The sequence below is a fragment of the Lipophrys pholis genome (assembly GCF_963383615.2).
Source record: "Lipophrys pholis genome assembly, chromosome: 16".
NCBI lineage: Eukaryota > Metazoa > Chordata > Actinopteri > Blenniiformes > Blenniidae > Lipophrys > Lipophrys pholis.
Genome location: NC_137634.1, coordinates 22,972,707 through 22,991,865, shown reverse-complemented (window position 1 = coordinate 22,991,865; position 19,159 = coordinate 22,972,707). Strand labels below are relative to the sequence as shown.

The 19,159-nt window shown below is 43.9% G+C and overlaps 3 protein-coding genes across 4 annotated transcripts; 2 read left to right on the top strand and 1 right to left on the bottom strand.

Moving 5' to 3' along the window:
• Positions 1-663: 663 nt before the first annotated feature.
• Positions 664-6,710, top strand: LOC308121788 (trafficking protein particle complex subunit 14-like). Its single transcript, XM_080483266.1, has 13 exons — positions 664-905; positions 1,477-1,796; positions 1,876-1,971; positions 2,051-2,180; positions 2,305-2,391; positions 2,988-3,108; positions 3,189-3,336; positions 3,479-3,561; positions 3,722-3,873; positions 4,428-4,564; positions 4,894-4,972; positions 5,910-6,024; positions 6,105-6,710. The coding sequence occupies exons 1-13, from the start codon at positions 713-715 to the stop codon at positions 6,268-6,270; spliced, it is 1,827 nt and encodes a 608-aa protein (XP_080339392.1). The 5' UTR covers positions 664-712; the 3' UTR covers positions 6,271-6,710.
• A 2,220-nt stretch (positions 6,711-8,930) lies between these two features.
• On the bottom strand, positions 8,931-11,368 carry rnasekb (ribonuclease, RNase K b). The gene is made up of 3 exons (XM_080483072.1): positions 10,941-11,368; positions 9,913-9,995; positions 8,931-9,456 (listed from the first exon to the last, which is right to left on the bottom strand). Exons 1-3 carry the CDS (start codon positions 11,016-11,018, stop codon positions 9,312-9,314), a joined length of 306 nt encoding a protein of 101 aa, XP_080339198.1. The 5' UTR covers positions 11,019-11,368; the 3' UTR covers positions 8,931-9,311.
• Positions 11,369-11,656: 288 nt separating this feature from the next.
• On the top strand, positions 11,657-16,588 carry bacc1 (BPTF associated chromatin complex component 1). Of its 2 annotated transcripts, XM_080482515.1 has the most exons (6): positions 11,657-12,018; positions 12,990-13,084; positions 13,515-13,616; positions 15,250-15,473; positions 15,558-15,662; positions 15,754-16,588. In XM_080482515.1, the coding sequence occupies exons 1-6, from the start codon at positions 11,998-12,000 to the stop codon at positions 15,816-15,818; spliced, it is 612 nt and encodes a 203-aa protein (XP_080338641.1). In that variant the 5' UTR covers positions 11,657-11,997; the 3' UTR covers positions 15,819-16,588. The 2 variants fall into 2 exon arrangements, with proteins under 2 accessions (XP_080338641.1, XP_080338642.1); XM_080482516.1 differs by lacking the exon at positions 13,515-13,616 and having other exon boundaries at positions 11,682-12,018.
• The last annotated feature ends 2,571 nt before the right edge of the window (positions 16,589-19,159 follow it).

Genomic DNA, 19,159 nt, shown 5'->3' with positions numbered 1-19,159 from the left:
TAGAATATTTATTCTTGTGCCTGCCTTAGTGGCAAAGTGCAAAGATGGCTATCCTAGGCACCCGCTTAATTTTATTATTATTATTATTTTTCTCCCATTTATTTATGCAGAACATTTGGGAATAGGTTGCTAGAACCTTTCTTAATGATTCGGCAAACCATTTCCGAAAAATCCCCCAAAAACTGCATGAAAATGTTCCATACAAAGTAGATCCCTTATCACTCCCTTCAGCTTTGGCAGCAATACATTTCCGCTTCATTCAGTTTCTAAATTCACACTTGTATTTTCTTCTGGAAATGTAAACCGTCTAGTTCATTCTGTTATTCATTTTTGAAATGTTTGTACTAAAAGTGCTATATAAATAAAGTTTGATTGATTGCATAAAGTACCAGTAATGTTGAAAAATGTGAATGAAGTACCAATTATGGTCAAAACGCTTGAATAAAGTATCAGTAATGGTTTAAAGGCATTATTAAAGAACCAGTAGTGGTCAAAATGTATCAATAGAGTACCAGTAATGGTTAAAGAGTAATAAAGTATCTCTAAGAATTGGTAGTCGCAGTGACAGGAGAAAGCCGGCAGGGGGCGCAGTGCCCGGACTGTGCTGTTATTGTGACGACGGGAGGAGGAAGCGGCTGTTTCATTGTCACACACACGCACACACACACACACACACACACACACACACACACACACTCTCTCCTCCGTCGCCATGGTGCAGATGATGGAGTCTCAATGCGAGTATTTCATGTATTTCCCGGCGGTGCCCATCACCGACCTGTCGGACCCAGCTCGGTACCGCACGCTGCCCCGCAGGAGTCACCTCTACCTCGGGGAGACGGTCCGCTTCCTCCTGGTGCTGCGATGCAGGGACGCCGGAGCGACGCCGACCGAGGCCGGGCCCGGTAAGGATGCTCGCGGGGAGAGGAGCCGGGAGGACCGGGGAGGAGAAGCGGGGAGGAGGAGCAGGGAGGACCGGGGAGGAGAAGCGGGGAAGAGGGGCAGGGAGGACCGTCGAGGACTGCCAGACACTTTCTCCATCTTTTAAGACACACACACACACACACACACACACACACACACACACACACACACACACACACACACACACACACACACACACACACACACACTGAGAGGGGATCAAGTGAAAGTAACGAAATACAAATACTCAGATAAATATGTGAATATATGGAAAAATAGAGAAACGTAGATATGTGTGTATACAAACATTTTTTTCTATCCACCTAAAGCCATATCTATAGATATAGAGATTCTATCGATCGATCTATCTATCATCATGTATATCATTATAAATCTAATATACAAAGAAGAGGCAATCAAATGCAAATGATTATCCAAACCCTTCTGATGTACACAAATACTTATTGTTATACTTATATTATAATAAATCTCCAAATATATGTGTTTACGTGTTGCCCTCTATGAAATGCTCTGAATTGGTGTCTCCTCCAGCTGACGGTTTTGGGACAGAGTCGGCCAGCAGTCGGGCCTGGAGGGAGCTGGCCGGCTCGCTGTGTGCCGTGGCCAGCGTGAGTCCTGGCGAGAGCAGCCGGCACCGCGGCGGCCACCACCAGCACCACGACTACCAGAGCAGCGGGGATGAGGCCAATGAGGACGGCGAGGACGACTACATCGCCGCGGCCGAGGCGGCTATCGCCGCGCTGGGCAGTAGGATGGACTCTCGCTGCCGCAGCTTCAGGGACTGCAAGCCGCTGCTCATACACAACTCCTCAGGAACGGCTTCCAGGGAGTTCCGCAGGGCTCCTGTTCAGGTACACAGACGTTTGAATCAGTCTGATGTGTGACAGGAGACAGGTATTCCACTGATGTGGTCTGTCTGTGGTCCATCAGTCTCCTCTGGACGAGCCGGTGGTTCTGACGGACGAGGTGATCTTCCCTCTGACGGTGTCCCTGGACAAGCTGCCCGTCAGCACCCTCAAAGTGAAGGTGAGACCTCCGCATGTCTCTGGAGTGTCTCTGGAGTGTGTGCGAAGTGTGTCAGCCGTGTGTCCCCGTGCGCACTCAGGTGATGGTCACCGTGTGGAAGAAGGAGGCGGAGAAGGCGGAGGTCCAGGAGCTGGGCTACCTGAGCGTCCTGCAGCAGAGAGAGCCCACACACACCTTCAGACACGACCTGAACACCTTCAAGGCTCAGGGTGAACACGCAACACACACACACACGCACACCGTGCCACACACTACACAACACACAACCTCTATTGTTAATAAACGGGGAGTCGTTGTGGTTAAAATCGTCGTAATGAAGCTTCTCTTCCACAGTCAGCACCACGCTGACCGTCCTGCCGCCGCCAACGCTCCGCTGTAAGCTGATGACGGTGTCTGGCAGGCACCTGGCCGTCCTCAAAGGTACGGCACGGCTCCTCATCCTCCAACGAAAGGAAGTCCAGAGTTCCCTTCTCTCTCACACCAGTGATAAAAGTGATGTTATGAAGTAGTGTTTCTGTGTGTCTGTCCACACGGTCGGAAACTCCACCATCCTCCCTCTCAGTATTCCCATGACTCAAGGTGTAAACGTTATTGGACTCACAGGTTTTTCTCAGCAGTTAATCACATAGAAGAGACAAATCCCTCCAAAAGCTGAGGAATTTTCTACAGGAAGTGACTTTGAACAAAGAACCATCACGCTTGTCAAAGTTTTTCTTATCTGTATATCTGAGTAATAGGACACTTGTGTAGGAGATGGCAGCAGTGAGTCCAAGTGATTCCCTGCTTCTTCCTGGATTCAGAAATCTTGTTGGTCTGAATGAAGGCAGACATTCAATGTGACTCACTGCACCACCTGCTGGTACCAGGTGGTATTACAGGACTGATTGAGTTGTGGTGAGCTGGTGGTAGCCTCTGTACTTTAACTTCATGATGTAAATATGTGGACGGAATAATTGAAACAGAGAGAGATGAGAAAGTTTGAGTAGCTTGGTGAGGATCCTTGCGTCCCCTCTCAGTGCTGAACGAGTCGTCCCAGGAGGAGCTGAGTGTTCGAGATGTTCGGATCCTACCCAACCTGAACGCCTCGTACCTTCCCATGATGCCGGACGGCTCGGTGCTGCTGGTGGACAACGTGTGGTACGAACTGAACGCGCGTCTCTGTGACTCTCACGGTTTGACCCGGCGGCGCTCACCATCCTCGTTCTCCTGCTCCACAGCCACCAGTCCGGCGAGGTCGGCATGGCGTCCTTCTGCAGGGTGGACAGTGTGGCCGGGCGCCTTCCCAGCATGCTCAGCGCTCTGGAGGAACACGACTTCCTATTCCAGCTGCACCTGAACGACATCCCGCAGGACGACTCCACCGAGGTGTGTGTGGTGGTTGGGATTGGGTAGAGTGTGTTGTAGTTTGCTTGCGTCTCATTGTGTGTGTGTGTGTGTGTGTGTGTGTGTGTGTGTGTGTGTGTGTGTGTGTGTGTGTGTGTGTGTGTGTGTGTGTGTGTCTTTCCAGGGGCTGGAGGTTCCCCTGGTCGCTGTGCTGCAGTGGTCAACTCCCAAGATGCCGTTCACCAACTGTATCTACACACACTACAGGTATTGACTCATTAGCATTGGTCAACAACAAACTACAGATCCAAATATCCAGTTTGATGGTTCCTGAAATACGGCAGGAGTTCACCTCTCAGTGAAGGAGTCAATGATCCTCCTCCTCCTCCTCCTCCTCCTCCTCCTCCTCCTCCTCCTCCTCCCCCAGGCTGCCCAGCATCCGTCTGGACCGGCCGCGGTTCGTCATGACGGCCAGCTGTCCGAGCACGGTCAGAGTGAAGGAGAACTTCAAGGTCAAATACGTTCTCCTCAACAACCTGCAGGACTTCCTGGCTGTTCGACTCGTCTGGACTCCCGAGGGTCAGTGTGGCTGATTTCTTAAGGTTTCTTCACAGAGACGGGAAGGTCCAGACTGAAGACCAAGAGAAGGCCCGCTGGATTCGGACGCACCTTCTCAACTCGGCTCACGGAGCAGGTTGGCCTTCGTCCAGTCCAAAGTGGTTTTGGACTTTTGTATGAGATGTGGGTTGGTGTTTATTTGGATCTCTTCTACACTCTGACTGGAAAGTACAAGTTCTGGTTTAAACTTGGTTTGTGGCCAGTTTGTGAGCTACTTGGTTTTCAGACTTTGTTTCAGTCGGGTTTGGACATCAGGACTCGTGTTGAATAGCTTTTAGTTTGGTGTTGGACCAGTTCCAGATATTTTTAGACCCGTTTTAGACTGATTTTAGAGGATGTTGCTAAGATTTTATGAATTTCGACTACCGAGGCCATTGTTGGGGTTCAGACTGGTTGGGAACTGGTTTTAGATCTTTGTTCCTGTGTGTGTTCAGGATGAGTGAGGGCTGAGCAGAAAAACCCAAGAACTAAACTCTGAAACGTTGTGTTTTCTTGGCTGTTCGGCCTGTTTTCAGGCCGCGGTCAGGGTGAGGATGCAGCGCTGGCCGCTGTGGTCTGTCACACTCCTCTCAGTAACCTCGGCCACTGTCGCAAAGGCAGCACCTTGTCTTTCAGCGTGGCGTTCCAGATCCTCAAGCCAGGACTGTACGAGGTGCGTTCCGTCTTTTCTTGATTCCTCACCAGTCTCGTCGTCATTTCTTTGATTCCTTATCATTTCATCTCAGTGCTGTTTCTTCCTTCTGTCATCCTCATTTACTTCATACTTCTTTCCCACTTCCTTATTTCTTTCTCACAGTTTCCTCCTCATTCCCTCACCCTTTCTTTACTGTTACCTCATCGTTTCCTCCTCACATTCTCCGCCATTTTGTCTGTTCTCTCATCTTCATTTTTCTTCCTCCTTTCTCCTGCTTTCTGCCTTTCATCCATCTTTTCCTCTACATTTCCCCTCCTCACTTCCTCCTCTTTTCCTCCTGTTTTCAGCTGAGTCAACACATGAAGCTGAAGCTCCAGTTCACGGCATCTGTTTCCAACCCGCCGCCGGACGCTCGGCCTCTCTCGCGTAAGAATGCAATTTTTTATTTTTTATTTTTTTTAAAACAACAAATACTAATCAAACACAAGACTGTATCAACCATAGAAGACACAATCCTCAAAGAATCCCTAACTACAGAAAAGTTGTGACGTTGTTTAAAACATCAAACTGAAACATTTATTCAACTCTTGGTTTGTAGTTTGATTGATTTGGTTTGTAGTTTAGTTGATAGGTAGTATGGTTGGTATTTTAGTTTGTATTTATTTAATCTATTTTCTATTTTTTAGTTGGCAATCAATTGTCTGGTAGTTTTTTTTTTTTGTGTGGTTTTCTGTTTTGTCGTTTGGTTAATAGATAAGTTGTTCAGTTGGCAGTTCTTTTGAAGGGAAAGTAGTTTGATTGAAGTTTCAACTTCATTACCTAAACTGGTTGGGAGTATGGTATGGTTTAGTTGATGTATAAGTAGTTTGGTTGGTAGTTTGATTCAGGGAAAGTGCTGTAGTTTGGTTGGTTTGAAGGACTCTGGAGTTATTACTTGCACTGGTTGGTTTTTACATTGGTTGGTAGTTTTGTTGTTTGGCTGAAGGACAAGTAGTTTGGTTGGTAGTTTGATTTGGGGAAAGTAGTTTGGTTGTAATTTCAACTCATAATTAATACTTAGTTTCGTTGGTTGGTAGTTTTGTAGTTTGGTTGAAGGACAAGTAGTTTGGTTGGTAGTTTGATTAAGAGTAAAGTAGTTTGGTTGGTTAGGACTTGAGTCATTACTTACAGTAGTTGGTTATTACGTTTGGTTGTATCTTTGTAGTTTGTTGAATAGATAAGTAATGTGGTTGGTTAGGGCTTTGGTCATCACTCACATTAGTTAGTACTTTTGTTGGTAGGTTTGGAGTTGTGTAGTTTGTAGTAGATCTGTTAGCAGTGTAAAAACTGACTTCATCAGTCTGAACTTGTCGTCGCCTCACAGGGAAAAACAGCCCGTCCAGCCCGGCGGTTCGAGACTTGCTGGACCGACACCAGGCCAGTCTGGGGCGCTCTCAGTCCTTCTCCCACCAGCAGCCGTCTCGCTCGCACATCATGAGGTAACCCCCGCACATTAGGAGCCGCGGATGATGTCCCATTAACCACAGCCTCTAACCCCACGTCTGCGTCCGTCTGTCAGGACGGGCAGCGCCATGGAGCGCCGCGCCATCACCCCTCCCGTCGGGTCACCGGTCGGACGCCCGCTTTACCTCCCGCCGCAGGACAAATCTCTGCTGTCACTCGACAAGATTGCCAAGAGGGAGTGTAAAGTCCTGGTGGTGGATCCCGTCAGCTCGGAGACATGAGGACGCAGGAATGAGAGGGGAGAGAAGGCTCACAGCCAAGGAAGTGCAGATGAAAAGCTTCAAAGCATGAACTCTGACCGTCAGCTGGAGAGAAACTGCAAATATATTTATTGTGTAACTTAAAGTCAATTCACTGGAAATGTTCGTCCCACAACAGCAAAGATCAGCTGCAGATCACAGGATATTCACAATGACGTTACCATGGTAACTGTGTTATAAAGGTGGGAGGAGTTACAAAAGACAGTCCCAATTTCAGTGTTACGTTCACCTCCACCTCTTCTCAGGCCCTGTCCACACGAGCTAAAGCCATTGTTATGGTTATTAGGTTACCACGGGACGATGTCATCATCATTTACTGCAGGTATTCACAACTTTTTCGGGGAGAGTATATGCTCAGTATTACAGTGTAAAATATTGTAAAATAAAGAATACAACCCAGTATCTTCGAGCAATGTCCATCACACACACACACACACACACACACACACACACACACACACACACACACACACACACACACACACACACACACACACACACACACTCTCGCGCTCTCTCCCTGGTTACCATGGTTACTGTGGTTACAGTTATAAAGATGGTCTCTGATTGGTTGGATTTATGTAAATGTCACAGTTTTGTCTGCATAACGGCATTGATTCAACTTAGAACTTGATGTTTGGGTAAAAACGACAAATTTCTGAGTTTTCATAAAGATCTTCACATAAAATACTTACCTCTGTGTATAAAGGAAACAAAACCACACTTCTACATGGTCATTCTAGGGTCATAGCAGAGTTGAAAATCACAATAAAAATCAAGAGTCACACTATCATGCTTGAAAATGTTGACTTGAAACATGCCAGGTTATTTGGCTATATGATAACATAGATTAAAAAACATTAAGCTAAATGGCCTTTGTGTTGACTCGGTCAGTTTCGACCCAGTCATAATACCAGAAAATAAATCAATATTTAGTGATAAAACTAAAACCATAGACATATTTCCAGCTCACTAACACTGTTTGTCTTCGTCCAATTGAGCTATTGGCCTGTCTTAGTCTACATCTAAACGGACACAATAAGAATGACATGTCCAAAATTAAAAGTTAGACCAGTTCAGTTTTGGTTTGGTGACCTTCAGAGTAAACATCTCCTGTCTGCAGTATGCAAAACATTAAAAGATTTAGAAAACATGAAGCTCTTGATCAGATTTTTAAATATAAGGAAGAGGATGCCCTTATTTATTCAGATGATCTGCGGAGAAAGATGATGAATTTGATGGCGGTCATGTGTGCTGAAGTTCCTCCCCTTCAAACCAGAAGTAGTAAACTGTCTCAAATCTTAGTACCATCTGTTTTACATGAGAGGGTTGCTGCTTTCCTTCAGGTTAAGATCTATTTTTTGCCATGAGCACTAAAAAACTGTGACAATCCTTGAATGACAAAAGTCCATAGGTGGGAAGTATCAAACCAGTAACTGAAAGACAGATTCTCCCACCTCCAGCTGCACATATAGACCAGCGTTATAGAGATGTGATATTGAGGAATGGTTCCTTCCAAAGGAGGCATTCAAAAGACTGTCTCGTTTGCGAACGTCACATCTCTACAATGTTATTTCCGCTGCTTGAAAGATTGATGTCAACCTCACACCGATGGGAAAGAGGTATCAATTGTGTGTTGGTGACGTTTCCTTAAAGACTCATTCATGCCGGAAGTCCCAATCTGTGAATCTCTCCAACTTTACAAACTCTAATTGGTTATAATCAAACTGAGTGAATTCCCAACGATTTTAACAATAGATGTACTCGACCTGTAATAAAGTGAAATCCAGGCAACTGTTGTCAAACGTTTTCAATTCCAAAGGTTTTTCATTGTGGCCTGCTGCCTCCTGTGGTGTCAGCCGTGAACGACACAGGTGTGCATCATTGTAGTAACTTTACTTTATCATTGAAGTAACTATACTTAAACTTTTCAAAATCCTTGACCCAGAACAAGCTGCCGACCGCAATTTGTTTGATCCAAAGAATGGCGGCGATTGATTTTTTTCCGGAGGGGTGATGACGTCAGGTCAGTAATCACTACTTAAATAAACCTGTTGTCTTAAACCAGGGCTTTTTGTGTGTCTTTATGGTTTTAACATTTGTCACGCTGGACGCAAACTGGTTCCATAGTGTAGCGGTTATCACGTCTGCTTTACACGCAGAAGGTCCTGGGTTCGAGCCCCAGTGGAACCACTTGTTTTGTATTTTTTCTTACTCGCGATTTTGTTTTCAACATGAACATTCTCAAATTCAATTTTTACCCTGTTACTCCCTTACAACAAACAAAAGGGTTGACAATCCTGTAAAACAACCATGTATCTGAACAAGAAGAGAAAGCACCAAGTGGAAGTGAGGAGTTTTTGTAAGAGTTTAATGTAACTAATGACCTAACTAATCATCCCTGTAACACCAGAAATATCATCTAAGTGGAAGCAAAATAAAAACAATGATTCATTTAGTTAGTTTTCAGCTTCACTTGCTTTCTTCATTTCTACCTTAAATCTTGATAAGTTACTTTACTTAATAAAAAGCAAACTGGTGAACGATGAGAGGAATTCAAAACAGAAAAATGTAAGAATTGTGTCACAATATTTTTGAAGAAAAATAAAAGACTGCGGCTTGGTTTATTTTCAGATGTTTTATTGCAGCGATCCTCCAGAAGAACAATTTACCACATTAACACTTTAGATTTCACTCAAACAAACAAACGTTCAGAATTTTATTCTCAAGCAACAATTTAGTTCGTAACGTCATCCAGACGTTTCATTGTTACATAACATGAATGTGTGTGTATGTGTTTGGTCACGTTCACAAAAAAAACACCCACTCAGAGAAATTAAGTCACATTTCATCTGAAAACAATAAACAACAACAAACATTTAAAATTCAAAATAAATAATCCAGGAGACACTTGCCCCTGCACCCTTTTTCCTTCATCTCCTCAAAGCTGAACTCGGGCTTCATGGAGACGCAGCGGGCAGTCAGAGGTCAGAGGTCAGCTCTTATGTCACCATGTACTCCTGCCGCTTGTTGAGTCGCACCTGACAGAGCGAGACGGCGCCGACCGCCACATACACGCCGGCGGCGATGAAGCAGTTGATGCCGACCTGGTTGTAGAGACTGTAGATGTTCTGGGGAGGGTTTTTACTGTGGGGCAGGAAGAGGGAGACCGTCAGCAAGGAATAGACAAGAAGCGGAAGTGAGAGACATGAAATGACCAGCAGGAAAAGAAAGAAGAAGACAGGAAGCGGAAGTAACACAAGAAGATAAAGACAGGGAGAAGAGAGGACAGACTGGGAGAGAAAGAGGCAGACAGGAAGTGAACCATAGCAAGAAAAAGGCAGAGAATAAGCGGCCAATAGGAAATGGACGAGAGCCAGAGGGCGTGTTCACCATTTAATCCGGACCAAAGTTCTCTTCAGGGAAAAACTGTTTTGTTTGGGCGACGTGAACACAAACCAAATGAAAGTTAAAAATCCCCCCCCCCCGCAAGTGAACTGAGTCCCGGATTATCCCAATGTGAAAGGCCTCAGAGACAGACAGGAAGAAGAAGAAGAAGAACGGACAAGAAGTGACGGGAAGTGAGCGGTGGCCGACACTCACTCCTCTCGGATGTCCTCCTCAGTGAACGGCACGTCCTCGATCAGCACAGCCGACTTGGCACTAAAGAAAATCCCCAACATGGCCTAAAACAAAACAGACAAAAATAAATGCTTGCTGGAGGTTTACAAAACTTTTTTTTTTTTGTTAAAATTGAATATTGAGTGTTATTGCAGTGCTCGTGGTTTAAATGAACTGTTACTAATTCTAATGATAATCTCGTTTCAGATGGAAAAACCGACTTCCTTTTCTGAAACATCACATGAGAACCAAAAAAAAAAAAAAAAGTCACATGACTGCCTGAAGACGGATTTAACCCTTCATCAGATAGCTGACCACATCTGGTAACTTCTGCATTTCTTCCAGCACATTATGTATTCGTGCAATTTTTTATTTTGATATATTCATGTCAGACTTGTTATTTCTTTTGACTGATTGGATGAAATGGATTAAAACTATAGTGTGAATAATAACCTCATTAATGTCTTCAACTCGAAGATGTGACAAAACATGAAAAAGCACGTTTGAGCAGAGCACAGTGCTAGTTCAGAAGATAAAACACATCATGGCTATTTATTAAAACATTATTAATGACAGATTGGGAGCTATTACACTATCACAGGGCTCGACATTACAGAAACCTTTCGATCATGTCCGTATTGAATGGACCTGACAAACAAACTGCCATAAAATAATGAACAAATTCTCTTTTTTTACAAAAACACCCGACAGAAGCTCGAAAAAGAGATCTAAAGAGCATCAATGAGACGCCTGTAGAGTCTATTACTGCATCACCATAGTAAATACACGCAGGCCTAAACGGGCTCCGTCTATTTACTGTACAGGAATTGGCGTTAAATTGGATAAATTACGCGTCAATATTAACAAATTTACACGAACTCTAATATAAATGAGTTTACAACGCCTCTGAGATGTATTATTATTGAAAACATGATAATAATGACGACTGTTTATACGTCAGCGAGTGAGACCGTCCAGGAGTTAGTCGGTCCCCGCATAGCCGATCATACCAGCATAATGACGCCCCAGATACTGATCACGATCCCGCACGCGGCCATCTTCGGCCCACAGAACAGAAGCGACGGCATATCGGTGTCCGGGAGGTCCGACGGCTCGGTCTGGAAGGTCCGCGGATGATTTTTAATTTAAATCTGATCCACAAACAGTCCCATCGAAGGACGCGGCTCCGTGGTCAGCTGATCCCCCAAACTCGGATTCAGTCGGCAAAGTTCGGTAACTATCGTCATCTGCAGTGGAGCCACCAATCAAATTCTTCCAATTTATAGAACCCGCCCACTATATCAGAAAATGACCAATAGAGTGCGGGTTCCTACGTCAGAGCCTTTCGACTTCATCCGGTCCACTTCGGCAAGTGACCACGTGGTCACCAATCAAAACTTCGATCCAACATGTCCCGCCTTCAACCCCCTAAATTGACAAATAAGCGTTCACCTGTGAACGCTTCAAGTACATAGCAGCGCCCAATCACATCACACCAACAAGACCCGCCTTTTCCCTCTGAAACTGACCAATAGCGTGCGATTTCTTAGGTTGTCACTTCGGCTTCATTCGGTCCATTTCAGTCACCAACTCAAACTTCCATCCGTCATGTCCCGCCTTCTACTCCCTAAAATGACCAATGAGCGTTCACGGTTTAACGTCGTAGGCGCTCGGAAAGCTTCGTACGCGGCAGCGACAAATCAAATGTGTCCTACAGATAAGCCCCGCCTTTTTCCTCTGAAATGACCAATAGGGTTTAACTTTTAAAGTCGCGGAGCTTTCTCTTTATTCCATCAACCTTTGTTGTGAAGCGTTTGTATATTTCTTTCCTCTAAATATGTAAATCAAACGATAAGCGAAGTGGAGTTGACGCGTTTATCCTACGGGCTCTTCGGTTTTTTTTTTACATCCTTTTCCTGTGGAAACAAAATCCCGCTGAAATCAACCGGCGCGCCAACGTCACGGCAGCTAAACCTCAGCTAGCTGCTAGCTGCGCGTTTGTTTATTTTTTGCGTTTGAGGAAATCAATAACGTAAAAGAAAAACAAACTCGCGTCGTTTTTCCGACATGACGTCAGCTTCCGCGAAGGTAAGAGCTCATCTGGTGGCGCTTTGAACCCACGTCGGAGCCTTAAACTCAACTTTTGGAGGGCAGGTCCCAGGCAGTGTGCAGAACTCCATTCAGAAATCTGCACGTTTAATATCCCATTAAAATACTATTCTAAAGTCAGTAAATGTGCTTTAGTGTTATGTCTCATTAAACACTTTACTTTGAGGTTAGATGCGGCGTTGGGTTGAAAATAATAGCAGGTCAGGACGGAAATATTTTTTTGTAATCCCAGATTAGATCCGTGTGAAACACAGTAGAGTATTTCAATCTAAGCAACCAGACCATGGCCAACAGTATTGCTTTTTTCGCCTTATTTTACAAGTTTGACACTTGATTAATGTTTTGATTGTTTTGATTTAAATCCAGAGATTGATTATGAAAGGCGATTGTTGTTTGCTGTTGTGCGCAAATATAATCTGACAGATGTGGTGGAGGTAAAGCACTGTATAATGTAAGCAAGGACATAGGTCGAAGAACAGAAGGAAATCCTTTATTTGTTATGGATTATAACACTTTCTAAAAATTTTGAAATCCAGATTTTAAAAAGGATTTTTAGATGAATGCCTAGCAGATTGAATATAAGAAGTTTAATTTTTAAAAGTATCAGAACCGTCTCCTCCATGTTAACCAGATAAGTTTAAAATTTCACCACTGTAATCAGTTTAACTGCTGTCACTTTACCAGGTTTGGTGACTGAGTTCCTTTCATTTGAAAAAGTTTAACCACTTTCCCAGTAACTAATTTAACCGGTATTAACAGTTTTGACTATAATAACCACGTTCAGAGCTATAATCGGTTTAATCACTGTGACCAGTTTGACTATTGTTACCAGTTTAGACAAGAGTAAAACGAGCATGGCTAATTCAACCTGTGTGTCCAACATAACAACCGTGACCAAGTACATAACCAATATAACCAATTTAACCACAGGTCTGTGCTGCCCCCTGCAGGTGGGGGAGATCTTCTCTGCGGCCGGAACTGCTTTCAGCAAACTGGGCGAGCTGACGATGCAGCTCCACCCGGTGTCGGACTCCAGCCCTGCAGGGTGAGACTGATACTGACCCCATGCTCACACACCTGAGGCCTATACTACGAAACTAGAGTCTCTCTTATCGAGGTAACTTCAGGGTTAACCCAGGTCTTTCCGTGCTCGGTCGCTGGTTCACTTCTTACCGGGTAAATCACCACGGGTTTGCAATTGGTAAGAAGCTACAAACTCCGCCCCTTTTATGTGATCGCGCACTGATCAAGACTGGAACACGCTGGGTTGAATCACCTAGTTGCTAATCTGCTTCGTGTTAACGCTTATCGCGATCGCAATTGTCTGGGTAAGTTAACCCAGCTAACAGAGATACCCCCCGTGTGTTAATCCCGGTTTCGCAGTATAGGCCTCTGCCGTCACTGTGACGTAGCCATGGAACACGAGTGTGAGGTCTTTGGTCTTTGCTTCTCTCTGACGTCTGAGTGTCTCTCAGGGCGAAGTGGACAGAGACGGAGATCGAGATGTTGCGTCTCGCTGTGCGTCGTTTTGGAGACGACCTCAACAACATCAGCACGGTGATCAAAGAACGCACAGTGTGAGACATCACAGCCAACTGCAGCTCAGAAGTGTTTGTTTACACATGTGGTTTAGAAGAAGTGTCCGCTGTTTCCAAGTTTGTTCCGAGCTGTTGTTTACCTACTACTTGTTGTTTTGTACCTGCTGCCTTGTGCGGGGGGGTTCCAGGAAGCAGGTTATGTGAAAACTCAGAGTATGTTAACCCTGAAATGATGGAAACTCTTGAGTTATCTGTTCCAAAAAGAGAGCGACATTAAACTGAGTCCGTCACCATGGTAACAGACTCTGAACAGAACCTGCTCGCTGGCATGTTTTGCAGGAGGAACCCAGAGTTTCTACCTGACTCCTCCCACCTGAAGCAGCGACCAGAAATTAATACTCCATTATTTCCAAACCCGATCGACATCGAGGCAGAAATAGTTTGAGATGATTTTCGTCTTCCGGCCCAGATTAGATTTTTTTTTGCATTTTTTTGCGTTGTATTAATCCCCTGTGGGGGAAATTCCTTTCCAAATTGACCCATCGGTAGCAGCCGAGGGTCTTGCTCAGGGACCCCCGGTGCTGGTTTCTGGGGTGTCCTGTTATTCCCAGAGGAATCCTATTTGGAACATTAACCGCTTTTAAGCAAACAGCATCAGTTATCTCAATAACACTCTCCGTCCACACGTCAAAACCTCACACACCGCAGACGTGCCTCACATCAGAGCACGTTATATGCAGAGCATTACGTGTTTGTTTTTTTACGTGTTTTGGGCTTAAATTACCACTTAAAGTAGCTACTGAATGCATAAAAAAAATAAAAAATAGCCTATTTAAATTTAAATGCTAAAATTAAAATCAAAATGAGGTGCAATCATAGCATATATGCATTTATACCTTTTCATTCTAAAAGATGTTTTTATATTTCATTTCTAGCTGCTTCCCAGTCGCCTGTTGGATTGCACCTAAATGAAATTCAGATTTTCCACCTATTTATTGTTTCTGCCTGTTTGCTGCCATCTTAAGTTAAATGTTAAGTCAGTGGTAAGATCATTCAAACTTATGTTCACTCAGGCAGCCGTTTTCTCCCAGTCGTCTCTCCTTTCACGGCAAAATAACTGGGTGTTCGGTCTGTTGCCATAGTGACTGGTGGTCTCGGGACTCCAATGATGAAGGCTTTTTATTGTGGTTGTTCAAGGTTCACATACTCAGAGTTGATTCAGATCGGCTGTTCTGGGACCGGAAACTCAGTCAGTCGACTCAGAGTTTGTTCAACCTCCTTTCTGGAATCCCCACAAGCTGTCTCCTGTGTTTACCTGCTGCCTGTTGTGTGTTGTTTACCTGCTGCCTCGTTTACTTGCTGCCTGTTGTGTGTTTACCGTCTTCCTCTTGTTTGCTTGCTGCCTGTTGTTGTTTACCTGCTGCCTCTTGTTTACTTGCTGCCTGTTGTGTGTTTACCTGCTGCCTCTTGTTTACTTGCTGCCTGTTGTTTTTGACCTGCTGCCTGTTGTTGTTGTTGACCTGCTGCCTCTTGTTTACTTGCTGCCTGTTGTGTGTTTACCTTTAGCCTCTTGTTTACTTGCTGCCTGTTGTTTTTGACCTGCTGCCTGTTGTTGTTTTTGACCTGCTGCTTGTTGTTGTTGTTGACCTGCTGCCTGTTGTCGTGTGTGCAGGGCTCAGATTAAGAGCACGGTGAAGAGGAAGTTGTACGAAGACAGCCGGGTGCCCATCTCCTCCGAGTCGCCCAAGAAGACGGTGAAGAAAGCCGCCGCCGCCATGACGCCAGCCCCCGCCACTCCCGCCATGATCACCGTGCCGACCTCGCAGGTCGTCGTGGCGACGGGGATGCAGAACAGCCCCTCCATGGCCCCGCCCATCAAGAAACAGAAGGCGGCAGGTTAGAGAAAAAACAAAACAAACAGTGTACTTCCTGTTTGATCACCCTGTGACATCACTCCTGTGTGTGTGTGTGTGTGTGTAGACGTCACACTGAGCGCGCTCAACGACTCTGACGTGAACAGCGACCTGGTGGACATCGAGGGACTCGGAGACGCTTCGTCCAATAAGAAGCTGAACTTCGACCAAGGTGAGCGAGGAGAAAGTTCCGCCTTCTTTGTATCTTGATGTTTATTTGACGTGGAGTGTGACGCTCTCCTCCTGCGATGTGTCGCCTGCAGACAGTCTGAACCTGGACTCCAGCCTCATCATGAACTCCAGTGACCTCCCGCTGCTCTCCCGCTGACCTCCGACCTCCACACACACACACACACACACACACACACACACACACACACACACACACACACACACACACACACACACTCAGTTGACTGGAACTCGTTACCAAGACAAGACGATGTCGGAGGAATCGTACTACGAGTCATTCACTCACTTTTCAGCTTTTATTTTGTTTTCATACATTTTGAGCTCTCGTTAACGTCGCGATCGTTAAAACTTTGCCTGAAGTCGATCAATTGTACATTTCCTTCATTTAAAGATGTATTCTTGCTACTAACGAGAGACTTTGTGATCCTCAGACAAAAGCTTCCTATGTCCACTTTTAAATATCGAAATCTTTCGTTTTCTGAATCCTGACTGGCGTTTACATGCGCCAACAAGTGTGGTCTCGGTCTAACTATAGGAAACACTGGGGAAATCATGAATGTCCGAAACAAACCAAATGTCTGGTTGAAACGTACGTATAATCTAGATTATGTTCTCACCAGAATAATATTCTCTATGTTGGTGACAGTGGGCGTGTCCGCAGAGATGAGAGTTTTTTTAGAGGAAGCCTGTGGGAATCGGTGAGCCGAGGTATTTTTTAAAATTTCTGCTTTTTACGTCACGTTACTTCGATCTGATGGAGTCCGTCGTCTTGTAGCCTGAAGCCCATAAATTGTGCTTTTCTTCTTGAGTTTGAGTTTAGTTTATGGTCATGATGTTTGTTTGTGACTGGTGTTTAAAAAACAACAACAACTTTTTAACGATGTGAAATAAACAGAATTTCTCTTGTTTGATGATTCGCTCCGTCTCCAAATCCGTTTTTAAACTTTATTGATCACAAGTTTTTAAACAAAAAATATTTCATGTCTTTGTCATCGATTACAGAACACAATGAACGCCTGTAGAGTAGCTACACGCAACACATCCAGATTATAGAGCATTGTCACCCCACTAACATCCAGATTATAGGGCATCTTCCTCCACCAACATCCAGACTATAGAGCATCTTCCTCCCACCAACACCCTGATTATAGAGCATCTTCCTCCACCAACATCCAGATTATAGAGCAACTTCCTCCACTAACATCCAGATTATAGAACGACTTCCTCTTACTAACATCCAGATTATAGAGCATCTTCCTCCTAGTAACATGCAGATTATAGAGCATCTTCCTCCCACTAACATCTCGATGATTAAGCATCGTCCTCCTCAAACATGCAGATTATAGAGCATCTTGTTCCTCTAACATCCAGATTATAGAGCATCTTCCTCCCATAGGGTTGTTCGGTATACCGGTACTGTATTGGTATCGCGGTACTGACGCCTTTAAAACGATACTATACTGGGCCCGGCTGATACCGGTATCTTTTATTTATTTATTTTTCCGTCGCCGCGGAGCGTCACTGTGTTGTAATTTGGAGGAGAGCAGTCAGTCTCTCTGCGGGGGGGGGGGCGTCGGCAGGCTGCTCCGCTTTCTTACTTGTTTTGGATGTTTTGAACAATCGAGAGTGCGGAAAACAGCGCTCCGGTTTCTTTTATTTTTGCACTTTCTCACAAGGCCGGAACTTGTAGAAAAAACAGGTGTGAGAAGTGCTGTATGGAAGTACTTTGGCTTCAACACAAATGCGCACGGTGTCTCCATCAACACCAAAGCACCACTGTGCAAACGGTGTTTGAGAACATGTCTGGCCAGAAACACTACTAACCTGCTAAACACCTGAAGGACAAACACCCAGACCTGCATAAGGAGTTCAAAGAACGACAGGGAATAACTTACATACCCATGAATAAATAGCTCTGAAAAAAATGTAAGCTATTATAAATATTAGTATTATAAATATAATTAATATAAAATAATATAATATGAAAATATTTTATTTTAGCCATTTAATGTTATAAAGGTTACTGCATAGTAACATACCATTTAAAGACATTGGTCGTACTTATGACAGGCTTTATCTAATGACATTCTTTTGTGTTCTGTTTTTATTTGGAAAATTATCGAAAGTATCGAACTACATGGTGGTATCGGTATCGATACCAAAATGTTGGTATCGTGACAACAATATCCTCCCACTCACATCCAGATTAGAGCATCTTCCTCTACTAACTGACGTAACTTCATCCGGCACTACAATATTACAGCCACGTGACTCTTTAACAAATGAACTTCACCAACTAATGACTTTTTATCTGCAGTAACTAGTAACAACATGTACAGAATTAAAACACGCTGAGGGAGGAAACTATCGAAGTAACTTTGGTAAAAAGTAATCAATCACCAACTAAATCAAGTTACTTTATGTTCCTGTTCTTAAGTAACTCCAATAAGTTCCAGCAGCATTATGTTCATTTGGTAATTTCTAACTTTTTCTATTTTTTAAGCAACAAATTAGTAGCTCAAGACGGTTTATACCTGACATGTTTCAACTGTGCCTGAAGTAACTACAGTACTTTAAGTGTCTCAAGTACTTGAGCTAAATCAAAAGTAAAGACTGACAAAAAAACAACCTCTTCCACATAAGAAGGTACAGATGTTTTTATTGATCATTTTGTATACAATATAATATAATGTGTGTATTTATAATGTGTACATGAATTGTTTCCATTCAAAAGTCATTCTGCGTCGTTTTAACAGACATCAGGGAACAAGAACAGTTTTTTTCACACCAGCAGAAAAATAAATCGTCTCGTTTGTTGAAAGTTTTCTGAAGAACAAAAGAAAAAAATAAAGAATATTTACAGTGTGAAATCTTTCTGTGTGACAGTTTCCATTCGTGTGCGTCATTTTCCCTTTGAGCTCCTCCTCAAAAACTCCCACAGCCCTTAAAAAAAATGAAAATAAAATAAAATCCGAATACATTCGACCTGTAAACTAAATTTTTGTTTCCAGGAGGAAAAAAATTAAAGTGCTCAAATTTAAAAACAAACCAAAACGTGTAAGGAATGTGATTCCTCCCCCGAGGATGAAATAAACCTATGCTTCGTCATTGTAGGAAAAAAATGTTTTTGGCATCAGAGGCTTGAAAATATAAAAACAAACAGCATATTTCGCAAATAAAGGCTAATTTAAAAAAAAACGAAAAAAGAACGATCGAGTGCTGCCACCTGCGAAAGTTTGACTTACATTTCTGTCGGCGTGGAGCCCCGGCTCCGTAGAAATACTTTATTACTCCCCGGGGGAAGTAGTTGGATAATACTGAAACGTGCTGGGCGATCGGCAGCTAAGAGCTACAAACAAAACAAAACAAAACTGTTTTCATCGTACAGCATGTAAAGGGCACGGACACGTAGCGATATCCTTTGTGTACGCAACTTAAACATTAAAAGAGTTAAAACGGTTTAAATCCCCCTGAACT

What these genes read in the sequence shown, in the direction of transcription:
- LOC308121788 (XM_080483266.1), top strand. Translation starts at nt 713, where the DNA reads ATGGTGCAGATGATGGAGTCTCAATGCGAGTATTTCATGTATTTCCCG. An exon ending in GCACCTGGCCGTCCTCAAAG is followed by an intron (nt 2,392 to 2,987) that starts GTACGGCACGGC and finishes GTCCCCTCTCAG; the next exon opens with TGCTGAACGAGTCGTCCCAG. An exon ending in TCAAGCCAGGACTGTACGAG is followed by an intron (nt 4,565 to 4,893) that starts GTGCGTTCCGTC and finishes TCCTGTTTTCAG; the next exon opens with CTGAGTCAACACATGAAGCT.
- bacc1 (XM_080482515.1), top strand. Translation starts at nt 11,998, where the DNA reads ATGACGTCAGCTTCCGCGAAG. An exon ending in TCGGACTCCAGCCCTGCAGG is followed by an intron (nt 13,085 to 13,514) that starts GTGAGACTGATA and finishes AGTGTCTCTCAG; the next exon opens with GGCGAAGTGGACAGAGACGG. An exon ending in CAAGAAACAGAAGGCGGCAG is followed by an intron (nt 15,474 to 15,557) that starts GTTAGAGAAAAA and finishes GTGTGTGTGTAG; the next exon opens with ACGTCACACTGAGCGCGCTC.
- rnasekb (XM_080483072.1), bottom strand. Translation starts at nt 11,018, where the DNA reads ATGCCGTCGCTTCTGTTCTGTGGGCCGAAGATGGCCGCGTGCGGGATC. An exon ending in TCTGGGGCGTCATTATGCTG is followed by an intron (nt 9,996 to 10,940) that starts GTATGATCGGCT and finishes GTTTTGTTTTAG; the next exon opens with GCCATGTTGGGGATTTTCTT. An exon ending in GAGGAGGACATCCGAGAGGA is followed by an intron (nt 9,457 to 9,912) that starts GTGAGTGTCGGC and finishes CCTGCCCCACAG; the next exon opens with TAAAAACCCTCCCCAGAACA.